Source organism: Lampetra planeri, chromosome 60 (genome assembly GCF_965212315.1).
Source record: "Lampetra planeri chromosome 60, kcLamPlan1.2.h2, whole genome shotgun sequence".
NCBI lineage: Eukaryota > Metazoa > Chordata > Hyperoartia > Petromyzontiformes > Petromyzontidae > Lampetra > Lampetra planeri.
Window position 1 is genome coordinate 2,034,383 of NC_136166.1, and position 25,012 is coordinate 2,059,394.

At 51.5% G+C, this 25,012-nt stretch overlaps 1 protein-coding gene across 2 annotated transcripts in view; it reads left to right on the top strand.

The window, feature by feature from the left end:
* The window catches only part of LOC144736253 (short transient receptor potential channel 3-like), a 100,142-nt gene that overhangs the window by 35,289 nt on the left and 39,841 nt on the right, over positions 1-25,012 (top strand). The window contains exons 2-4 of one of the 2 annotated variants that reach the window (XM_078618875.1): positions 19,186-19,544; positions 21,215-21,379; positions 23,989-24,254. In XM_078618875.1, coding sequence (XP_078475001.1) covers positions 19,186-19,544; positions 21,215-21,379; positions 23,989-24,254 — 790 coding nt within the window. Of the gene's footprint in view, positions 1-19,185; positions 19,545-21,214; positions 21,380-23,988; positions 24,255-25,012 lie in introns of those variants that run through there. The other variant, XM_078618876.1, reaches the window with a different exon arrangement.

Sequence of the window (25,012 nt, forward strand, 5' to 3'; positions counted from 1 at the left end):
GCTTGTCGGTACAGGACAGCACTAGAGGGGGTAGCGGCCCCCTCACCCGGATAACTGGGGATACACCCTAGCTAGTCCTGACCTACTCCCAAGTCCTCCACTAACGGGCTAGGGGAGGCTAACTGGCCCGACACTGGTGAGTCGGGCTACGGTCTCCGGAGTCCCAGGGTACTGACCCTGGTTCACGGAACCACGCCTCTGGCTCGATCCTCCGCAGCCCTTACAAGGGCGGCGTCGAGGGGAGTCCAGGGCTCCTAACTAGAAGATCTTCCTTCTTCCTCCTTCGTTCCCAGACTGAGCCACGAGCTCTCTCTGTCCTCCCCCTTTATACCCCCCGTCAGGATCACAACCCCCCAGGCTGCCTGATGCGGACGTCGCTGCGGGCACCCCACCCCCGTGTACTCCCGGAGCTCCGCCCACTGTGTTTATTCCCCGTTGGATCCCATGCACCTACAGCCCTCCCGTAACAACCCTACATTAGTATTATCACGTTTAATTTCTTTCACCACCATACATAACCAACCGTGCTAATTGGAGGTGCAGATCGTTATGTTGCAATTCACTAAGCTGCTCGCAGAGCAGAACATCAGCTTACCGGAGGTTTTCCAATCACAATATTGTAACGCCCTTTTAAATGCACATCCTGTCGGTTACCTTGAGAAGGCAAGAAGAGGGGAAAGAAATGAATAGCTCAAAGTGAATAGAGAAAAGGATGATATCTTGTGAGCACTTGTCACCATTTGGGGAGAGACGGGAGAGGGAGGGAAGAGACGCTTCTGCAGCAGTGGAGCCGCGGTGAGCCTCTGGAAGCAAATTTGAAGAAACGGAGCCGTGCGGAGCCGGCCTTGGATTGGCACGGCACGGCCTTCTGAAATCTCCCGTAGGTGTGAACAGACAGCGACGGGACTCCTTGGGCCAGCCAAGGCACTCTGAGCCTGCGACGTGCCCCCCTCGCGTGCATTGTGGCAAGGGGTGTCCGCCGATCACGTGACAGCAAGAAAGACAAATAGCAGAACCATCCCAGCTGCTCGTGATGAAAAAGATGGAGTTGGTGTGCTACGTTTATGAGGCCAACTGATTAACCGTGCGACCAGCGTGGCGAGAGAGAGCCGCTAGCCAGCGAGTCTGTGAATTTGGGGGGGGGGGGGGTGGCTGAGATGACACCACCGTGCGGGATAGAATTTGGGGGGGGGGGGTTGCATTTGCGGAGGGTCCCGCATTTGCTCCCAGTCCTCGTCACCGTGACCGTCGGGACTGCTTGCCTCTTGTTAACAGCCCATTCTCTGCACCCCCCTCCCCCCGCTCACCCGTCCTACTTCGGTGATTCGGCACAGCTGGCAGCAAGAGCATCGGTACAATTGTAGTGTGTGATACACTAAGGCGCACACACTAACTCGGAGGCAACACGTTTTTTTAACACAACACTAACCACTCGGGTGTCAGCTATGCTGTCGCGATGTGCGTGCGAGTAAACCCTAGTGAACGGGCCAGCCAGCACACACGCTGTCTGACCCACGATTCCCTGCTGAAGTCCAACCGACGAACGAAGAGTGAAGAGTTCCAGGACGATCCCCACAAACGAGCCCCGAATCTCCTCGGCGCTCCCCCTTTATTTCCCTGGCCGCGGCCTCGCTCCGCCCTCGGCCACACCCCCTGTTGTATCAAGACCGGGGCTCCCGGCTCCCTGTCACGTGTCCCCAACCCTTTTATGGAAGCTCCCGGCGCTCAGCAGCACTCCAGAATCAGTGGCTGGCGCTACAGTACAGTGACCCTTATTTGTGTCACTACACATTTTTTTTTTATATACCAGGTGTAAGGCCCCACTACTGAGCTCTCCGCAGCTCTTTTTTAGAAGCTACCTGGCGATCACACGCGATAGCTCAACGGAGTGGGCTTTAACATCGCGTGGAAGTGCACAGCAGTCGCCAAATACTCTGAGCGCGCGGTGATGTCGATTTCTAAATGTGGAGGTTGAAAAAAACGGAGGAAAATCCACGCAACCACGGGGAGAGAGAGAGACACGCAAAATACAAATATACAGCAGGCAATATCAGGATCGAGATCGGAAACCCACAACCTCCTGTATACTAGGAGAGGGAGTTAACATCTCGCCACCAAAAAGGCCAGGCTCAAGTGAAATTGTTTGCTGAATGGAGTTGAGATTGAAGTTGGGTGGAGTACACGCTGACCCAGCTGCTGTACCGTATTAAAAATATCAGTTCAACGAAGTGGCTTATCATCACATGGGCATTTATCGCAGCCAAATACTCTTCAACACACGTTGATTTTAAATGTGGAGGGGGAAATCCGTAGAACCCATAGAAAATTCCACGTGACCACGGGGAAAGAGAGACATGCGAACTTCATATATGCAGCGTCAGGGTCTGGATCGGAACCCACATCCTCCTGTATACCAGTCGAGGGAGTTAACATCTCGCCACTAAAAAGGCCAGGCTCAAGTTAAATTGTCTGCTGATTGGAGTTGTGATTGAAGTGGGGCGGAATACACGATGACCCAGCTTTTATACCGGATTACTGGGAGAATGCCCAGTTAGCTAGAAGCCCAGAACAGCACTGATCACACGATATCCTATCGCCAGAAGCATGGACCCACTGGCATCGCTTTGGCAGGCTGACTGAATAATAGGCACGTTTAATTGTATTTTGTGTAACCGCATGAGAACTCAAAGAGACTAGGGTGGGTCTCATGTGCAAGAGTGCCCCTGCGGCATCGGTCTGCCGGGAGGGAACGATGATTGCTGATATGAGTACAGCGCGTATGTTGTACTTGTTTCGCACCCTACGTAGCCAACCGTGCTAAACTATGGGTGTCCGTGGTTCTCTGTGTATCTCTATGGGGACTCTATGGGTGTGTCTGTGGGTCTGGGTGTCTGTGGCTGTCTATGTACTTTGAACTTCTATTGCATCGTACGTAGTCAACTCTGCTAATCAGAGGCGACAGCAAACTCAACACAGTCAGCAGTTCTAAAGAAGGGAGTTTTCAATCTAGACCAAATTCGCGGTGCAATGTTCTAATTTGGCAAATGTAGAGCCTGACTTGGGCACGCCAGTGACGAGTGACGCCTGAACTGGTCCTGGGTGGTCTCCCCTTTGAATCATCAACCCACACTGACCAGTGCGGTGAAGTCTGGTTAAATAACGCCCACGACGAACACGGCGAAAGGTCGGTCATCATCCAGCGGTGGATTAACCACGGCCTATGCTGCTGATGTTGATGACACCTTGTACGCAAATCATAGCTGCTCACCTAGGGCTCTGAGATCCTCCCGTGCTCTGGATCGAAAGGCAAGCGCCACTAAATGTGACCGAAAATAAAATATCGATGATGGCAAAGAAATAAAAACAAAGTTAAACCAAACCCCCACCTCCCACAGGACCCGTTGAACACCGTCGATCGGTCAAGCGGTTGGCAGACAAGGGTGTCAAGGCGAGACAGAGTGATAGCCATGATTCAACAGCTACCGTATATAGATTTGGAGTTTGCGTGTCTCTCTTCCCGTGGTCGCGTGGATTTTTTTCGATGAATCAGCAGCAACCGTATATAGATTTGGAGTTTGCGTGTCTCTCTCTCTCAAAGGCGTAGCTAGGATATTTTGCACCCGGGGACGAACTATAAAATTGGCGCCCCCCCCCCCCCCCCCCCCGTTTAATCACATTTTCTTATTACATCGAATAAGGAATAACAATTAAAATGTTAATGGAACATTGTATTTAAAGAAGCAAATTTATAGAAATTATATTACAAGGCTCACTCAGTCACTGTCGTAGACTGGTTGACATAGTCTACAAAAGATTAATTTTTCTTGATTTCACTGTCGCAAACTGGTTAATCACGTAATCAAAATCTGTTTTTTCCAATGTTTCTCTTTCAACGCTAAGAAGAGCAAGATCGCTGAGACGATCTTGTCCCATTGAAGCACGCAAATACGACAAAATAAGTTTCAATTTGCTGAACGACCGCTCACAGCTTGCAATTGAAACTGCTATTGTTAATACAATTTGCAGTGAAATTCGCAAATTCGGAAATATGTCGTCTCCATAAAACACAATAAAACCAAGAAGATCCAAAGGAGTTTCTGGTAGAACTTCATTCCGGTTACTGAACAGCATTTTGCAATCTCCAATTTCTGTGAAAAGTTCGTGGCCATTGATGTCGGTGTCATAGAAATTTCCAAAATCTGTGCAATTTCGACGAATTGCATCGACATCTGTGTCGGATAGAAGAGTTTTGACGTCCAGCAGAAATCCAAATTTTGTGTTCAGGTCTTTTAGTCGTAAAAACCGTGTTGACATCTCCTGTTGAAGTCGATAAAATACGCTCTTCATAACGCGCACAATTTCTTCTTCTGCTGAAAGTCCTGCATCTCTTGCCAGTTCTGGCATCTTCCGACGTCGCCTAATGCTTCTGTCCTCATCGATCCCCCAGGCTGTGCATCTTGTTTTGGCGTTTTCTACAGCAACTTGGCTCAAATCATCACGAAGCTTGACAAATTCATGCTCCAAAGATTCAAGATCAGTTGCTGCTTACTTGAAATTCATAGTAGGATCCTGTAAGTGCTTCTGAACACGATCAATTTTTACAAGAATGACATTCCAGAAATGTAATAAAACTATGAAGTTAAAATTTAATACGCATGCCTGTAACTGTTCTGCATCACTTCTGGTTTCAGGCGTCATAGTTACGTCCTCCGATAATTTGTCTAGCAGCCCTACTAGTTCATCCAGTCCTTCATAGATAGCTTTAACAGCTTCTGATCGTGCACTCCAGTGTGTTTCAAACTTCCGCTTTACTGTGATGGGCACAGCTTTTTTTATCTCTTCCCAACGAATTGTTGAACGAGAGAAAAATAAATATATACTTTCAACTGTTCCAAAAAATATGACGACAAGTGGATCCTGTTTAGCTGAGTGTACTCCTGCTAAGTTTAAGCTGTGGTTGTTACAGTTGACAAACAATGCTCTGTGATTTTTGTCACATATTCGTTGTTGAAGGCCGGATATATGCCCAGTCATCACAGCAGCATTGTCATAACATTGTGCCCGCCAGTCGGCTAGAGGTATGTTATTCTTTGATAGTTACTTTTTAGTTTGAAAATCCACATCCACAAATCTTATGACCTGAGAAACCTGTTCCCGATGTCCTAGATCAGGAGTTGAGTCAAGTAAGATACCGTAGTACTTGTTTTTCCTGATATCACTCAACAATTGGTTCTTTACAGTCGACGCAAATATGTGGATAAATTCATTCTGGATTTCCGGTGACAAACAAGAAACTGATCCCGGATTTTCTCCTGCGTGCTGTACGTGTTTTGCTAACAATGGGTCATACTGCGCAACGAGTTTGATCAGCGCGAGAAAGTTTCCAACATTTTTATCCTCATCCACATTCAAATTTTCCGCGTACCAAAATGTAATTACATGACATGTAGGCTGTGTGTGGCGGGATATATAAACTTTTAGGTTGAGGTGTAGATTTGTGCAGTAGTTTCAGGCTGCCGCGCCCGCCGCAATAAGTTATAATGTAACGTTGTAAGCCTCATTTTGGCGCCCCTTTACCTTGGCGCCCGGGGACATATGTACCCCCCTGCCCCCCCTAGCTACGCCTCTGCTCTCTCTCTCTCTCACTCGCTGAATCAATCCAGCAAGTCACTTCCTTTTGGGGTACCACGGTGGTGAGATGTTAACTTCCTCGCGTGGTATACAGGATGTCGTGGGTTTGATCCCGACCCTGACACGCGTTGTATATTTGGAGTTTGTGTGTCTCTCTCCCCGTGGTCGTGTTTAATTTCCCGGGGTCCTCTGAGTTTTTCCCCTTCACATTTAAAAACATCTCGGATTAGGTCGCTTGGCTATGTACGGTGCGAAAGAAGTTCAACGTACATACAACCTGTTGTGTAAGGTGGTCGCCCATCCAAGCACTGTCCGGGCTCAAACCCTGCTTAGCCCTCCGGACGTAATGACGAGTTGGGGGCACACTCTTGGGAGATTCGTCCCACGAGCAGAGTTAATGGAGGTGCGGCGTGTAACTTTTATTATAATTTGCCCCGCGCGCACGTTTTCCCTCGCAACGGCCTCCCACACCGCGGTAAACCTCCGCAACCGCAATAGGCACGGCTCTGCAATTCGTTAAATACATTTGAAACATTAAAAAAATTGTAACTCGCGACGCGCCGGCACCAACGGTAGTACTCGCTCTCAACATGCCCCACCGTCCCCCTTGCTATGGTTGTATGTGAAGAGGAGTCCGGAGACTGGTAAGCACCTTCTTTATTCTTCCAAGTACAGCCACACTCGTTCCTCAAAGCAACCTCGAACACGCGTTTCACAGCCCCATTTAAACCCTCTATCTCTGCCCCCCTTCCGAATCCACATCTCTTGTATCTCGCGCCGCGTGACGTCAGTGCCCCGTAACACTTGACCCGCGTCTCGTGTATTGGTGTATGTGTAATGTAGTAACTCGGCGGGAGACGACTTCACGGGTAACACACTCTTTATTTTATCAAACTCGTTCACAGGTGACTAACACCTACTTTGTATCTCGGGTGACAAACACCCACTTAGTATCTCGGGTGACAACCACCCACTTAGCTACTTGGCGACTAACGCCCACTGAGCTACTCGGATGACCAACATCCACTTAGTACTTCGGGTGACAAACACCCACTTAGCTACTCGGCGACTAACGCCACTGAGCTACTCGGATGACCAACATCCACTTAGCTACTCGGCGACTAACGCCACTGAGCTACTCGGGACACTCCCTGCCCGGGGTATCCGTCTCGACTGTGGGTCCCCAGCCCGACCCACGGGGGCGTCGGACCCCGGGTCCCACAGCCTCGCCTCCGAGCCACACAGGGCCCCGGTCCCCACAAGGACGGCGGGACTAGGGGTCTCGGGGCACTAGGTCTTCAGCTCCGTCTTCAGGTCTTCAACTGGGTAACTCTCCCCGAGTGCTCTCGCGCGTCCCCCTTTATACCCCACCTGCGGACGTCGCTGCGAGCACCCCGTTATTCGACCAATCGCCGGGCGCTGGCTACGATCCTCTTTTCCCACATCTCATCGTGCCTCACCACCCACGCCGCGCCGCCCCGTCATCTGTCACTCCCGGCGCGCGCGTCCACACCACGCCCACAACGCGTGCCCAACCCCGCACCCCGCGCCGCCCCGTGATCCATCACTGTCACAGTCGGCGCACGTCAATACCACCACTACATCACCCCCTACCACATAGCTCGCAGCCGACCCGGCTGCTATAAAAATATACCAACCGCCCTGTGTGCCCCGTAACACAACACAACAACAAGAACAACAACTAACTTAACAACACAACACGACGCGAACACTACCATCCGCAACCCTCAACCAATGCCACCGCGACAACAGAACAATATATACAAACCGGCGAGTGACAATAGCAATGTATATGCAAAAAGGAAAATAAATGGAAATTTTTTTTTTTTCTTTCGACTCGTGCAGTGTCCCCTTCTTCTTCCGAGCGTCCCTACAACGGGACAGTACCCCGGCAGAGGGGAACACCGGGCGAGCTCGGTGTAGAGAAAAAACGTCTTCATGAAAATTGTTGAGACCTAGCCCGAGTCCGCCTTGCCGGTCCGTCGTACGGCACCAGACGCGGTTGAACGTCCGGTGGTGCCGGCGGTTCAGGAAGACATCGGCCAGGCAACGAGGACCCGTGCGTGCCCCGGGGTTCAGGCTCTCGACGGTCAGCAGCCGTCAAGCCCGAGGCACCTGGGGGTGGGTCAGGTGGAGACTCGTGAGGATCAGCCTGCGACACCTCCCTCCCCGAGTCGACGGTCACATCACACGCCCGGTCGTCACGGCACAGAACGGGGTCACACGGTGCCGCATAGGGCTTCAGTCGGGAGGGGTGCACGTACCAACGGCGTTTCCCCCATTTAATCTGTATACTCTGGGGTCGTGCAACCCGCACAATTTCCACCGGTCCCCTCCAAGGTCTCAACAACTTGGGGGACGTAGCCAACGGTGCATGTGGACAATGCAGCCAGGCCTTATCGCCTGGTTTCCAATCATGCGTATGCACCCTCCGCTCATGCAATTTCTCGTTCGCAATTTGCCGCGACCGCGAATTCAACCTTGCCGCCTCCCGCGCTTCAGTCAATTTGGCGATATTAAATTTGATGTGGTCTGCCAATTTAGATTTTGCACGTGGCTGGGAAATCCCCAGTTGGACGTCCATGGCCGGATCGGCCTCCCGCCCATACATAAGAAAAAATGGGGAAAACCCCGTCGCCGCATGAGGGGCCATTCGATAGGCCGCGAGTACCCCCGGCACCTGTAAGTCCCAATCAACCTGATCGTCGCAAACCTGTTGGCACAACATAGACGTAATCGTCCTGTTCAGACGCTCAACCATCCCGTCAGTCTGCGGGTGGTAGGGGGAAGTACGCACTTTCTTTGTACCCAACAGGTCGCACACCTCGCGCAACAAAACGCTCGAAAAATTCTTTCCTTGATCCGTCAGCAAGCGTTCGGGGGCGCCCTTGTCCAACACATAACCCTGGACAAAGGCGTCCGCCACCGCCGCAGCCGACTGGTTGGCGAGCGGCCATGCCATAGGCCATCGGGTGAAGTATTCCACGCCAACCAGCAGGAACCTATTTCCCCTTGGTGTAGCCGGAAAGGGCCCCAAGATGTCCAACGCTACCAATTCGTTTATACGCGAAACCTGAATGGATTGCAGCGGTGGATTAGCTGCCAATGGTGGCGGTTTCCTTTTGGCGCACCCTACGCATCCCTTAAGAATATTCGCCACGTCGTTACCCATCCCCGGCCAATAATAGTCTCGCTGGATTAGGGCGAGCGTTTTGTGAAAACCCAGATGCATGAGCCGTTCATGAGCTGCCAGAACAACCCTACCCCGCATAGCAACAGGCACAACGAGCACGTGACGCCGGGACATGTTGTCCCACTTCATCAAAAGGCCCTGTCTGCACACCCAGGAACCGACCCGCGCCTCCCCTTCTTCGGGAGCGCCGACTTTCCGACGTAGCGTAAGTAGGGAGCTGTCGGACATCTGGAGGCGGCCCCACTCAATGAGGGGCAACGACAACAGCGAATCCCTCCCCGTGGGGGCGTCCTCTCCCGGGGTGTCAGTGGCGGCGAGCGCAACTCCCGGGGTGCCGGCGACCGGGGGTTTGCACCGCGCCGATCCCAACAAACATGTGCAGTCCGTGCCCGGCGGCAACCGCGACAAGGCGTCCGCATTTGAGTGTCGCAACCCCTTGCGGTAAATCGTCGTGAATTGGTAGTCTTGAAGGACCTCCAACCATCGGGACAATTGGCCCGATGGCTGTGCCACGCGCATAGCGTATTGTAGAGCCGCATGGTCCGTCCGGACCGTAAAATGACGGCCGTAAAGATACGGCCTGAATTGCTGTGTAAAAAACACAATGGCTAACAATTCACGACGAGTTACGCAATAGCGTTGTTCGGCGGGGGAAAGAACCCTACTACCGTAGGCGACCACCCGTTCAACCCCCCCGACCACCTGTGAGAGCACCCCCCCGATACCCGTATTGCTGGCGTCCGTGTCAAGCAAAAACGGTTGTGTGAAATCGGGGTAACACAAGGGGGGAGCCTGCACCAAGGCGTCACGGAGGGAGCAGAACGCAGCCTCCTCTTCCGCCCCCCAGTGAAACCTCACACCCTTAGCCGTCAAAGCGTGCAGGGGCCTGGCTATGGTGGCAAATTGCTTGACAAAACGACGGTAATAGGAGGCGAAACCAATGAAACTACGAACCTCCGTGACCGAGGTTGGCGTTGGCCATGAGCTGACGCAATGCGTCTTAGCAGGGTCCGTCGAGATCCCTGAACGACTCACGATATGGCCCAAATACCTGACCGATTCCCGAAGCAGAAAACATTTAGCCGGTTTAAATTTAAGCTTAGCGGAACGCATCCTGAGGAACACCGCTCTCAGTCGCTGGAGGTGCTCCTCGAAAGTCCGACTAAAGACGATGATATCGTCGAGATAAATCAAACAGGTATCCCATTGGAGGCCTGACAAAACCAATTCCATGAGTCTCTGGAACGTGGCGGGAGCGGAATGTAAGCCCATGGGCAAACGGTTGAATTCAAATAGGCCCCCAGGTGTCCGGAAAGCAGTTTTAGGTTTTGACTCGTTATCGAGTGGCAATTGCCAAAATCCAGAAAGCAGATCGAGTGTGGAAAAAAACTGCGCTCCCGCCAAGGCATCCAGCGACTCATCCATCCTGGGGAGCGGATACGCATCCGCCATCGAGATTTTGTTTAAGCGGCGGAAATCGACACAAAACCGCAAGGACCCGTCCTGTTTCTTCACTAGGACAATAGGAGCACCCCACGGACTAGAAGAGGGCGAAATGATATCGGCCGCCAACATATCATTAACCGCCGATTGCACATGTTCCTTCTCGGCTGGGCTGAGCCGGAAGGGATTCTGACGAATAGGGGCCGCGTCCCCTGTAGCTATGTGGTGGCGCAACAGGTCAGTGCAGCCGATATCGTACTTATGTTTGCTGAACACGTCAGCAAACTCGATTAGCAAACCCCTCAATGCTCCCAATTGCACTCTGGACAAGTTAGCAGAACCGGCACACAGCGAGTCCAACCACTCAGTCCCCTCATCACTTTGAGGATGCGACTTAACAGTGAAATCTGCTTGAGCCACGAGCCGTTCCTCAACGGGTAGCGGCGCGGCGTGAGCCAGCACCGTTCCCTGCGCAATTACGGCCGGCCGCGACCCCGTATTCAGGACCATTACGAACGGCTCACTGTCCCCTCTCACCATGGTTTGAGCAACCGCTAAGTCGAGGCCCTTACTGGCTCTGTTTGACGGCCCCAACAGCACCCCCTGTGCCTCCGCACCCACCTCGAGTGGCTTCCTGAACCGAAGGGGTACTAACATTTGCGATCCCGGGGGCACCCGTACAGTGTGAGTCGCCAGCGCCTGCACCGTCGCACAAACCGTGCGCACTTTGGTAGGGCTCGACAAGAACGCAACCCTCCGACCTGACGGAAGCTCTATGCAGGCCTGATCTATAAGAATTTTGATGGGCATTTTGGACAAAAATGTCCGTACCTAGCAAACAGGGAACGGCCAGCGATGATGATACAAAAATAGGGCCCGCCAATTTAATGTCACCAATGCAAATAGTCGCCCGAATCTGGCCGATGATCCCCAGGGATCCCCCATTCGCCGCATAAAATGGCACGTCTACTGGCAGAAGGGGTCTACTTTGGACGGGAAGAATGTTATAAATAAGGTCCGAGATGATGGTGGCCGACGCACCCGTGTCAACAAGCACCCGGACCTCAACCCCGTCAATGAACCCCGTTACCACGGACGACCCGGCCGACGCAGCCACGATCCTGTGGGCCAATTCGGACCACTCGACTGCTTGCGGGCCGCGTACGGACCCCCCTCGCCGAATTGAACCCCCGGCACCCAGCCGCGAACCCCCCACCGCGAAGCGGCGACCCGAATGTGCCGTGTTTGTGGACCGAACGTGTGAGGTGCCGCGACTTGCCGGGTTTTGTTGGGATGACTTGTGGCCCTGGTCGTCGTCCCGACGTGGTCCTGTGGCGCGCTGACGCGGGGCCCGGCACCCGGCTGCGACGTGACCCCGAAGGCCGCAGTTGTAGCAGACGACGGACGTCGTAGGTTTCGGTTGCTCCAGCTTGCGGGGCGAACGTGTGGGCGAACGACCTCCCGTTCTCCACTCCCCCGGACGCGATGCAGCGAAGGCCTGCTCCTGCACCGCAGCTGGCTGAGGTTCGGCGATCGTGGCGTCCAGTGCCGCGTTCCCCGCCCATTTGCAGACGACCCCCGGCTTGCGTTTGAGGACCTCGTACGCGTGAATGCTCGTGGCGATCGCCAGGGAGCAGATATCCATCTCGTCCGCCACGTTGATGGGGACCCCCAACTCGTGGGCCAACACCAGCAGCTGCTCCGTCACCATGGCGTCCTTCCCCTCCTTATCCATGCGGGGAAAAGCTGCGTCCGCCAAGGCGAGTAGTGCCGTTCGGTAGGCGAGCGTCGTTTCTCCAGCCACCTTCCGCCGATCGTAGAACTGGTGGCGACACGTGGAGGGCGGCCCGAACACCTTCGCCATCAGGTGTAGTGCGGCCTGGAGCGTAGAGCGGGACGACCTTGCAGCAGATGTGAAGGCTGCAAGCGCGTCGTCGTCAAGCATCGCTGGCAACGCACGCAGGGCAGTGGTGTCGGACCACCCCGACATCTCCTGATGAGCGAGGAACCTTCGTTGGAAGGCTCCCCAGTCGCCCCCATCCGCCTTGAACACCGACAGCGCGGGCAATCTTTGCTGGAGGACCCGATCGTCGTCGACGTCGGAGAGATTTTCCCGCGCTCCGCTGTAGTTGTGTAAAATGTCGGCTCGGTTGTCAGGCGCAAAATGGAGGGCTCCGGCGCGCGCTGATGACGTGGGCTGCGCTGCGCGGAGGTGTCCGGCCACGTGGCGTCCGTCTTTCCCGCCAATCGGTGGCGGCCCCCCAAAAACGGCTGCAACTTCCAGACTTTTGGCGCGAAGCGCCTTTTGGCGGGAATCCTCCACCGTCGCTTCCTCCACGACCCCCGCAGCCGTTTTTCCGCTCGCCGGAACGGAGATGTCGGCCAAGACAGCGGCGGCGGCGAGTAGCAACTCCGCCAACCGGGCGTGCGCGTCCTGGAGGCTGGTGTCGGAGGCAAGCGGAGCGTCGGCCATCACCGCGAAGTGCTGCATCGGCGGCAACTCCTCGTCCTCTACTCCCGAGGTCGGTGTCCCCGGTACGCCGTCGTCGTACCGACCTCGCTCGTGGGTACGGGTAGTCTTCCTCGTGTCCATACTCCTTGAAGACAGGTTTACTTCTGACGCCAGTTGTAATGTAGTAACTCGGCGGGAGACGACTTCACGGGTAACACACTCTTTATTTTATCAAACTCGTTCACAGGTGACTAACACCTACTTTGTATCTCGGGTGACAAACACCCACTTAGTATCTCGGGTGACAACCACCCACTTAGCTACTTGGCGACCCACGGGGGCGTCGGACCCCGGGTCCCACAGCCTCGCCTCCGAGCCACACAGGGCCCCGGTCCCCACAAGGACGGCGGGACTAGGGGTCTCGGGGCACTAGGTCTTCAGCTCCGTCTTCAGGTCTTCAACTGGGTAACTCTCCCCGAGTGCTCTCGCGCGTCCCCCTTTATACCCCACCTGCGGACGTCGCTGCGAGCACCCCCTTATTCGACCAATCGCCGGGCGCTGGCTACGATCCTCTTTTCCCAATCTCATCGTGCCTCACCACCCACGCCGCGCCGCCCCGTCATCTGTCACTCCCGGCGCGCGCGTCCACACCACGCCCACAACGCGTGCCCAACCCCGCACCCCGCGCCGCCCCGTGATCCATCACTGTCACAGTCGGCGCACGTCAATACCACCACTACATATGCTATCTTGATTTGAAGCTTTCGTGACTGCATGAATCCATACTCTTTGGTTCTTTCGGTAAAGTCACGTAGGTAGAAAAAGAATAGATCACGACGTTTCGATCGCAACACAAGCAATCGTTATCAGGTGGGACAACCACAGCAAGAAACAACTGCTGGAGTAGGCGAGAGATCTGCCGTGGCACGAGGTTATATAGTTGGCCTCGGCAGTAGGGGGGAGAGAGAAGGGGGGGGGGAGGAAGGAGGCTGGGCAGAAAGTAGACCCCGCAGCAGCACCCGGGTGGTTTGTCCAAGTGGTTTTGCTGTACCCCAGCAGAAGCCGTTGCTCGACTGCTGTGGGTAGGTAAATCAATGTCAAACACTGTCCTGTCTCTCCATTTCATTACTTTCAAATGTGTTAAAAAGTAAAAAACAAGAATGTAATATGAGTGTGCCTATATCACTGTCGAGTGGAAACAAACGTTTTTGGTGAAAACGGCCCGATTTGCGATTGCTAATCAATTAACCATCACTAACGTTAGCTATCATAGAGAAGTACGTTACTTGGAAAGTTAATTAGCCACACATTCACCCAACCACCACCAATGGCGCTCACGGGGGTATTCAACTAACGTCAATGTCTTTATTACGTTATATTTGTCAGAAAGCCCACGTGAAGTCTGAATAAAGTGTCAATCATTTATGTTGCGCTGCATGTGTAATATTTGTAGACAGTAGTATCTTTCATTTATTGCATATTCTTGTAATATAGTGTATAGCTGTACTTGCTTATGATAAATATCATTATTAGTGTTTCTTTGATTAAAGTGCAAGCAGTTTTATTACAGTCAGCTTTCATTCACAGTGAGTGTCATCATGAGCAAGAGGAAGGATGGCAGTGACATTCGTCAGTTTTTTGGGCTGCTTCAGAAAAGAAGAAAAGTAAGTTGAGAGCGGTGATAAAATGGATACCAGTCAGATGATATAAGTTTACAGTAGTACAAGAGATGAGTCAATGTTTCTCGATATAATAATTGCCATTCAGATCAGAAATGGTTATTAATCCATTCCTGAACATCAAGGCAAGAAACACCACTTCTTTACTGATGATATTTATTTCATGTTCACTCTGGTGCTTTCAGAGTAAAGAGAGAGAGGGAGAGAGACAGCATGAGGATGCCGACAGGGCAGGGAGAGCAGGTGACATGGAGGTGAGTGAGAAAAGGAGCAAATATTGATGGTTAAGACTGAATAATGACATCACAACAGTCTAATCCTAATGTTAATTTAAGCTGATATATTCCTCTAAGTATGGCTTCTCATGTGTATTTCAGATAATACAATCAAGCAGGGAGAGTGAGTTTGAGACAATTACAGACAGACAGAGAGAGAGCAGACAGGCAAGTGACGATGAAAGTGCAGGAGAGGGTGGGGAGGAGCTTGGACCTCGCCCAAATCAGCCAAATGTTAATGTCATACCTACTGTTTGGTTCTTTCCGTAAAGTCACGTAGTTAGAAATAAAATCAAACAAATCACGACGTTTCGATCGCAACTCATGTGGTCGTCATCAGGCAAAGGAGTCAGCCTCTAAAGACAAACTGTTTATAAGGGTTTGGGGATGGGCGTAGCCCAAGTGTATCAACAGCACCAGGACCATGGGCGGTGCACTCGGGATTTCTGCAGTCACGAAAGCTTCAAATCAAGAATGTCATACCTAGTCAAATGCTATCAAATAGGACACTCTACTTTCAGGAGAAATGGTTTAAAGATTATACTTGGTTCCATTACAGCCCCTACTTAAAGGGGGTCCTCTGTTTCTATTGTGCAACACAAAAGTCTAAGCTTGCGTCAAAAGCAGATTCTGCTTTTGTCAAGACTGGCTTTCAAAATTCGAAGAAGGCACTGGAGAAATTTAGTGCACATGAAGACAGCCAGTGTCACAAATTAGATGTGATGACTCAGATTCAGGAGCCAAAACCTGTTAATGTGCAACTTTCACATGAGCTTGAAAGACAGCAGCAACAAGCGAGGAGAAATCTTATGAAGATTGCTGAAAGGTCACTTTGATTTCACCAGTTCCCAAATGCAAAACGAAATTTTGAAGCTGGTGGGCAATACAATCGTCAAAGAAATTGTGTCGGAAAAAAACATCAATACCAGTGGTCCAGCTCGCATTTATCTTTGATGGCACCCAGGATATATCAGGAGTTGAACAGTAGTCAATATGTTTGTGCTTTGTAGATGCAGATCTACAACCAAAGGAAGAATTCCTGGGACTCTATGAAGTGTCATCAACGACAGGGCAAAATATAGCCAAGATGGCATGTGATGTGATGATGCGTCTAGGCCTTCCTCTGTCCCAACTTCGATGGTGCCGCAAATATGACTGGACGATTGCAGGGGGTGCAAGCCATTTTAAGGAAAGAACAACCGCTGGCTATGTATTGTCACTGTGGTCCACACTGCGTGAACTTAGTAACGCAGGCTGCCTGTGCAGCCTCTCCACCAGTAAGATAATCAATGGGTCTGGTGCATGAATTGGGGAGCTTCTTTAATCAATCTGGCAAGTTCAAGGTGATTTTCCAGGAAATCGCAAAATCAGAGCATGGTTTCACCTCGTTGAAACCCCTCTGTCCCACCAGGTGGACTGTTCGCACCGCTGCCATCCGCCGTGTAATGAAAGACTTCGTCACACACTGCTGGTCTCCGTTGCTTTTTTATTTAGCTTCTTGCTGGCACCCCGCTGGTCCTGACAGCGGACCAGCGTCTCCTCACGCGCGCCCTGCACGCGCTCCCTCGTCAGTCCTTCCGCTCCCCCACTCCGCACACCGCTGGCCGACGGTGTGCCGAAGCTCCGATTGGACCCGAGGTGAACGGCGGGCCCTCCCATATGCCCCCATACTGGGCTCCGCCCCCCAATACCCCGGGCCGTATGATTGGGCCAGAGCCCAGCAGCGAACCCCGTTTACGCTCGCATTACACCAGTATGAGTCAGTGCTCACAGCCCTTGAATAAATGGCATCATACAGCTCATCTGACACTTCAACTAAGGCCAATGGTCTTCATGGAACATTTATAAACGGGAACACTGTGCTCGGCCTTGTAATGGCTGAAGACCTATGGGGGATTTGGAGTGCCTGAACACCTCCCTGCAGCTTAGGAAACAGACTGTTTCAGGCATGTTGGAGGCTGTGGACCATGTCAAAGCAAGCATGCAGGACAAGCGAACGGAGGAGCACGTTGATATCTTGTTCCCAAAAGCAACTGCTATGGCAACAAAATGGACCAACAACCTATTGAGATGCAAACCTACAAAGCGCTACACTGGTCAGGCTGCAGCCCATATCCATCCGGATGCCCAGTCTTTGTACAGAGCCCAATTGTACAACGCCTTGGACACAGTGAATACTCAATTCATAGAGAGGTTTGATCAAGCTGGATTCCACAATCTGCAGCAGCTTGAAAATGTGCTGCTACGTGGAGACGTGGACAAGGTGGTAGACGAGTATCCTGAGTTGAATTCAAGATTACTGTAGGTGTAGCTGGCCATGTTTGGGGCTAATAACACAGATCAAACGAGCTCAGATGTTGCTAGCATTATCAGGGAAATTGTGCCAGAGGTGAGAGGTCTCTTCAGTCAGGTAGAAGCTTTGTAAGGCTTCTGCTGGTCGTCCCTGCCTTAAGACATGGCTTAGATCTTCGATGAGTCAAACAAGGCTGAATAATGTGGCCATGTGTCACGTGCACCAGGAGAAACTCGACTGGACCTTGAAGGAATATGCCAGTCTTTTATCGGTGTCAACGATAAGCGCAAATAGGCCTTAGGATCCTCTGCTTGAAGAATGGCAAGTCAAAACACTTGTCATTGCCTGGAGAGGAGATGAGAAGATATAAAAGGAGAGCAGAGGAAAGGAGCAGAAATTACTGCAGAGCAGGGGAAAGGAGAAGAGATGACTGGAGAAGAGAGGAGAATATAGGACCAGAGGAGAGGAGGCGAGAGGGCTGGGGAGGAGAAGATAGGAGAGCAGAGCAGAGCAAACGCCGCTGCTGCCCACCCAAGTTTATTTGTAAATATGTAAATAAAAACAACAATTTGCTAAACCTTGGCCACAATATCTGGACATGTCTTCATATAACAATGCATAGATTTCTGTTTATATGATTGTGGTTATGGTTGTACTTTATTAATCCCTGCCATTAGATACAATGAAACAAAAAAAGGTAAAAAAAGAAAAAAAATACAAAATTTGACATTTTTGTAAAAAAAAAAGTCCATCCCATGTGTTAGTGAATTTTTTAAATATTTTTAGACAGGAAATGAGTTTTCAAATTTAGATTTTTTTCTGGGGGGGGACCCCCAGCCCCCGGGAAGATTTGAACCCCCCCAATGTTGACTCCATGGCTACGGCCTTGGTTCCAGGCCCGCATCGCTTGGCTGGGCTTTCAAGATTTGCTCTGGGATGGCTCGCCAATTGACCCCGGGACTTGCCCGCTGATGTGTTCGTGATTGCTTCATACATATATACGTGTGGGTCTGTGTGTGTGTGTTTGCGCGTTTACTTGTATGTGTGGTAGTGTAGCGGTTAGCGCGCTGCGCTACAAACCCGGTGACCCGGGTTCAATTTGCGCTCACGTCCAACACTGTCAGTGACGATTATCTGAACCGGTCCTGGGCCTCCCCTAGGTCAGCTCAGCCTCAAATGAGTGCCTGGTGTGGTGTGTAAACATCGCCACTGGGGAGACAAAGGGTACCGGGCGTGGTGCTGGCCACCCACCCCCTCGTGTGCCGTGCCGGTCTCTATAAGTGCTCGCTAGCAGCACTTGACTCCAACAGTCTGTTACAGGCTATAAGGGGGATCCGTGTCTTTGTACAATAATGTGTGGGGAGCGGTTAGTGCGCTGCGCTACGAATCCGGCAGCCCGAGTTTGATTCCCATTCACGGCCACCAATACCGGTGACGATTATCTGAACCGTTCCTAGGCCTCCCCTAGGTCGACTCAGCCTCAAATGAGTACCTGGTGCGGTGTGTAGTAAACATCGCCACTGGGGAGACAAAGGCGGCCAGGTGTGGTGCTGGCTACCCACCTCGTGTGCCATGGCAGCCTTCATGGGGTGCTACTCGCTAACAGCACTTGCCCCAACAGTCTGTGAAGGCTACATGGGAGATCTTTGTCTTAATGCAATTTGTTATAATTTCAAAAGGGGGGTGGGGGGGGGATCAAGATAGTTAACGTCATAAAACATAGTAGGAGGCTTTCACGAACAATGTTGTACATATAAATGTGTCCATACTCTTTGGTTCTTTCGGTAAAGCCACTTCGGTATAAAATAAAATAAATCACGACGTTTCGGCACAACACAAGCGTCCGTAATCAGGTGTTGCGCCCGAAACGTCGTGATTTATTTTATTTTATACCTACGTGACTTTACCAAAAGAACCAAAGAGTATGGATTCCTGCAGTCACGAAAGCTTCAAATCAAGATATAAATGTGTCGTCAAAACCGCCGCCACCCAACACAGCCAATTAGCCATCAGGTCGCCGAACTTGTGACCAGCGGCTCGCTCTGTTCGAGAAGCCGGTGTCGATCGTGGGCAGCTCCCAGCCCAAGACCTCGGCGCTCCGACTTCGGAGCCACCCGGCGACCTCCTCGAACCTTTGGCTCCCCAACAAAATAAAACTTTTGCTTCTTCTCCTCCTCTTTCTCCCCGCCAACCCGCAGGAGAGCGTCCGTCAACCGGCAGACGATACGGCGGCGGCCCACGATGATGCGGGAGAAGGCGGGCCGGCGTCAGGCGGTGCGGGGCCCCGCGTACATGTTCAGCGAGCGGGCCACGAACCTCACGGCCGAGGAGGAGCGCTTCCTCGACGCAGCCGAGTACGGCAACATCCCCGTGGTGCGCCGTATGCTGGAGGACGGCGGCGCTGGCCGCTCGCTCAACGTCAACTGCGTGGACTACATGGGCCAGAACGCCATGCAGCTCGCCGTGGGCAACGAGCACCTCGAGGTGGCCGAGCTGCTGCTCAAGCGCGACAAGCTGTCGCGGGTCGGCGACGCGCTCATGCTCGCCATCAGCAAGGGTGCGCGGAGGCCCCTGTCCGAGTCGCGGTGTGCCGTCGACCGCAGTCGTGTCGTCGTGGTCGTGTCATCGCGGTCGTGTCATCGCGGTCATATCATTGTGGTCGTGTCGTCGCGGTCGTGTTATCACGGTCGTGTTATCACGGTCATGTTATCGCGGTCCTGTCATTCTAGTCATATCATTGTGGTCGTGTCATCGTGATCATATCATCGTAGTCATCTCATCGTGGTCCTATAATCGTAGTTATATCATCGTGGTCATCTCAATGTGGTCATGCCAGTGTCATTGCATTACTGCCGTGTTAGAAGACAGTGTTGTTGTCTACATTTTGGGGGGGGGGTTAATTTCACTCGAGGCGCCTCGCAAGTACCCAATGAGCTGTTTTCTATTGTTGACGTCATCACATCGAGCACCGAATAACTGAAACAGTTCTTCGAGCAGGGTAGAAGGCCACGATCTCGTTCCTCGCCTCAAAGTCGCCCAACACCCCGTACCCCCATCGAACCTCGCAGCGAATCACCAAACCGGCGGTGGGCAGCAGACGAATCGTTCCATTCCCCGCGGAAGATCGAATTAAGCGGCTCTGGTTTTGTAAATGGTTTACGCGCACTGCGTTCTACTTTGCGAGGAGACGAGCTCGTGACAGGGCATCACACATGATTAGTGTGAAAAGCATGAATAGGTGTTTACCCATTCCTGGCAAGAAAACAGGAGGTGTGTTAACATGTTCAAACGCCAAATAGATGCCTTTTGCACACACGTACTTGTGGTGAGCATGCAAACAAACACGCTCTTCTAATGTACGTATTGTCTTAGAAACTGATTGACCTACACCAGAGGAAGCGGCCTTCTTATCAATTTCAAAGACAGTGCGCACATTATCAGAGCATGTTTGTTTGCATGTACGTGTGGCTAATAATGCAGACTCGATTACTTGCAAAAGGCATCTATTTGGTGTTTGAACATCTTAACGCCTCCTGTGTTATTGCTAGAAAGGGTAAACCCTATTCTTACTTTTCATTCTTCGATACCGGCAAAAAAAAAGGTACCGTGATAAATATGATGAGTGTGTTGACGCGTGGTAAGCCGGCTCGGGAAGGGACATAACGTACCAGCAATGGAACTGCTTGAGTGGTATTTGTGTGCTTTTATTGGGGAGTGGGAATAGCTCTTCGGCTGTTGGTAACGTCCCGTTCCAGCAAGCGGAAAATCACAAAGGGTCGCGACCTGGAGTCATCGTGTGTTGCGACTGATTCATTTCAACATGCTTATTGGATTATTCGACTGATGCTCGTGCCGCCTCACAGTAAGAAGGACCTGGGTTTGATTTCTGATTCGCACTCCATCCTGTGTGATGTTCTGCATTATCTCCTCCTTTTTTCCACGTGGGTTTGCTCCTAGTTCTCCCATAGCAAATAAAAAAAACACAGCGTAACTGCTCTTGGCCAAAAACAGCCCAATGCGGAGAGATTTCCTGCAAATCACTCAATTGGGATTGCAAACAGCAACAGCATCACCCCCTGCTCTGAAAAAAACCTGCCAGGACCCTCCTGGCAGGCGAGGCTTTCCTGGGTGAACGAGTGGAAGAACAATGACCACGATGATCACCATGATGATGATCATGATGATCACCATGACGACAACAATGACGCCGCGCGGTGTGCGTTTCAGGCTACGTGCGGATTGTGGAGACCATCCTCGCCCACCCGGCCTTCGCCGGTGAGAAGCGCCTCATCCTGAGCCCCCGCGAGCAGGAGACGCAGGACGACGACTTCTATGCCTACGACGAAGATGGCACACGCTTCTCTCCCGACATCACCCCCATCATCCTTGCAGGTCGGCTGTGGATACCTCGGGGGCGGGGGGGCGGGGTATGATGATGTTCAAGATGATGATGATGATGATCACAATGGTAAACGATCATCACGATGATCGTGATGATCACGATGATCGCGATGATCATCATGATCATGATAATCATGATGATAATGATGGTCACGATGATCATGATGATCACGATGATCATGATAACCATGATGATCATGATGATCACGATGATCGCGATGATCATCATGATCATGATAATCATGATGATAATGATGGTCACGATGATCATGATGATCACGATGATCATGATAACCATGATGATCATGATGATCACGATGATCGCGATGATCATCATGATCATGATAATCATGATGATAATGATGATCGTGATGATCGCGATGATAATGATGGTCACGATGATCATGATGATAATGACGATCACGATGGTCACGATGATTATGATAATCACAATGATGATCACAATGATGATGATGTTCACAATGATGATGATGATGATCACAATGATCATAATGGTGGGGGGGTCACCACTGATTTCGACACCGGGAAATGTTGCCTTTGCAGTCGCTGAGTGAGCAACTGAAAAGGCGATCCCTGGCCCTAAACAACACTTTAGCTTCTTTAGCACTGCTTGTACGTGTTTAGTTTGTTGTTCTTTCCCCGCACCTCCGATTCGCACAGTTGGCTTTGTACAGGGGCGTCCCTAGACCAGCTGCCAGCAACTGGCAGCACCATAGGCGAACCATGAAGTCAGCACCACCATCCCCAGACCCCAAGGGAAGATCTAAGCCTGAGGTTTTTGGTAAACTGGGAAACACTTTAAATCTTGACTTAAAGCTTTCGTGACTGCAGGAATTCATATTTTTGGGGTCTTTCGGTAAAGTCACGTAGATAGGTTAAAAAATAATAAAATAAAATAAATTGCGACGTTTCGATGGCAACACAAGCGACTGTGATCAGTGGAAAAAAGGGGGGAACACCACGAAAGGCAAGCTGTTTTTACAGGTTTAAAATGGGCGTAGCCCAGGCGTCCTGGTATCAGAACAAAGTGGGCGGGGCACAAGTGGCCTGGGGCCTGTGAAAGCGTAGATGGTTATGTTAATGTGGATTCGGAATTAAGAGAGGGGGAGCCGCATGAGACGTGGAGAATTTAACAACTTGTGCTACTCCCGATGCATGGGCGACACCGCAGGAACTGGAATTGCTTGTCACATCTTTGGTAAAATAAAACCAACATTGGAAGGTGACAAGATGGAAACATCACAGCCAGTTATGACTTAAACTGATTGATGACGTCCTTCTAGTGATTGCTGAGTTTGTACCCATCCTCTCGGTGTAAATTGTGTCTGTATATAGGGATGGCTTCATTAAATAATCTTTGTTGATAGCCAGTGGGCTTGCAAAGTACCTTCGTCTTAGAGAAATGTACCTTCGTCTTAGAGAAATCAATTTCTCTAAGACGAAGGTACTTTGCAATGGGAAACACTTTGCCCCTATTTTTCGTTTAATGTTTTTTTAAGCGTATACTTTTTTAAACAGAGGCATAACTATTCAGTTTGCCCGTCCGTCTGTCCAACTAATACATTCTCAGGAATGTTGAGAAATGAATTATAATTCATATTCCCTCTGTGCGCGCACAGAAATTGAAATCATTAAAATTGTATCCTCGAATTTGGCGCCTCACTTGACTTGGTGCCCAAGGCGACCGCCCAAGTTCGCCTGTACAGTGCAAAAGAAGGTCAACATCAATACACACATCATCGTGATCATCACGATCATCGCTATTCTGCTCGTTCACGCCGCCTATTTTTGTTTTGCTCCAATTGCAATTCCGTGGTGGTGATGACCTCCCAGCGGGGGTCACCCTTTGCTAATGAGATATATTGTAGGTCCATGCCTGCCTCTCTCTCTTAACTAAACTATAATCCAAACTTTTTTTTTGTGGCAGGTAATGGCCACTGAGCTATGTATTTCTTTTTACAGAAGCGACCCTGGGCCACAAATGAGAGCTCAACGAAGTGGATTATCATTACCACTTGGAATGTATGGTGGACAATAACTCTTAAATGCATGACGTTGATTCTAAATCTGGGGGGAACTGGAGGACCTGGAGAAAAATCCACGTGACCACAGGGAGAACATGCAAAATCCAAATATGCAGGCGTCAGGGTTGGGATCGAACCAATGCCTGCATACCAGGCGAGGGAGTTAACATCTCGCCGCCATAAAGGCAAGACTCAAGTGAAATTGTCTGCTGATTGTAGCTCAACCAAGTAGCACATCATCACGTGGGCATTTATAGCAGCCAAATACTCTTAGACGCACGTTGATTCTAAATGTGGAGGGAAAAAACCAGAGGACCCAGAGAAACATCCACAGGGAGAGAGAATACGCAAACTCAAAATATACAGCAGGCATCTTAAGGGTCGGGATCGGAACCCACGACCTCCTGCATACCAGGCGAGGTAGTTGACATCTCGCCGTTCGAAGCATCCTCTCGTGTCACAACAAAACGGCACTCGCCTTGACTGCGTCGTCCACTGCGCGTGTCGCCCCCCCCTTCCCTTTCCCCCCCCCCGACCCCCACCGCGTGCTTCCAGCGCACTGCCAGGAGTACGAGATCGTGCACATCCTGCTGCGCAGGGGGGCGCGCATCGAGCGGCCGCACGACTACTTCTGCAAGTGCGGCGAGTGTACCGAGAAGCAGCGGCACGACGCCTTTTGCCACTCGCGCTCGCGCATCAACGCATACCGCGGCCTCGCCAGCCCCGCGTACCTGTCGCTGTCCAGCGAGGACCCCGTGCTCACTGCCCTCGAACTCAGCAATGAGCTCGCCATGCTGGCCAACATCGAGAAGGAGTTCAAGGTGCGCGCGTGTGTGTCTGTGTCTTTGTGTCCGTGTGTGTCATTATCTTGGAGGCACTGCTGCTGAACCTGCTGAACCTGGAGCATGCCACTAAGAGGTGGGGCCTTACATCAGCCCCACCAAAGCTAAGCACCCGCCTGGGTATTTTCTGCCATAGAACATTCCACCCCCACAACTCGCAATTGGTGATGGGGCAATTCTGGAGAGAGGGGAGAGTTTTCCATACCTGGGCAGTGTGCTGATGACCGGCTCCGATTCGACAGCAGAGGTCTCACAGAGGTCTCACTCCGAATCAGTCGGGCAGCATTATAATTTCTTTGGCTGTGTAACGCTGTGTGGAAGCTGCGTGGTCTGTCGCTACACATGAAGCTTCGGGTCTTCTCAGCCACGGTCATGCCCTCCCTTTTCTATGATTGCGAAACGTGGACCCCTCTAATGGAACATCTGCGCCAGTTAGCAATATTTAGGCTGCCCTGACTATGATCCATCATGGGTTTAACCAGGCTAAATTATGTGAGGAACTCACAAATCCTTGAAAGATCTGGGCAAAGTCCCATCGGTGAGCTCCTCTGGCAGGCAAAGCTACATTTGCTGGGTCATGTAGCCCACATGCCTAGCCACTGCATACCTAAACAAATTTTGTTTGGTTGGATAGAGGGGGGTAAATGGGCGTGGCACAAGCTGGAGAAGAGATGGGCTGATGCGGTACAGGAGGATGTAGAGCTGAGTTGACTTGCCGACGACTGGTACCAGCGGTG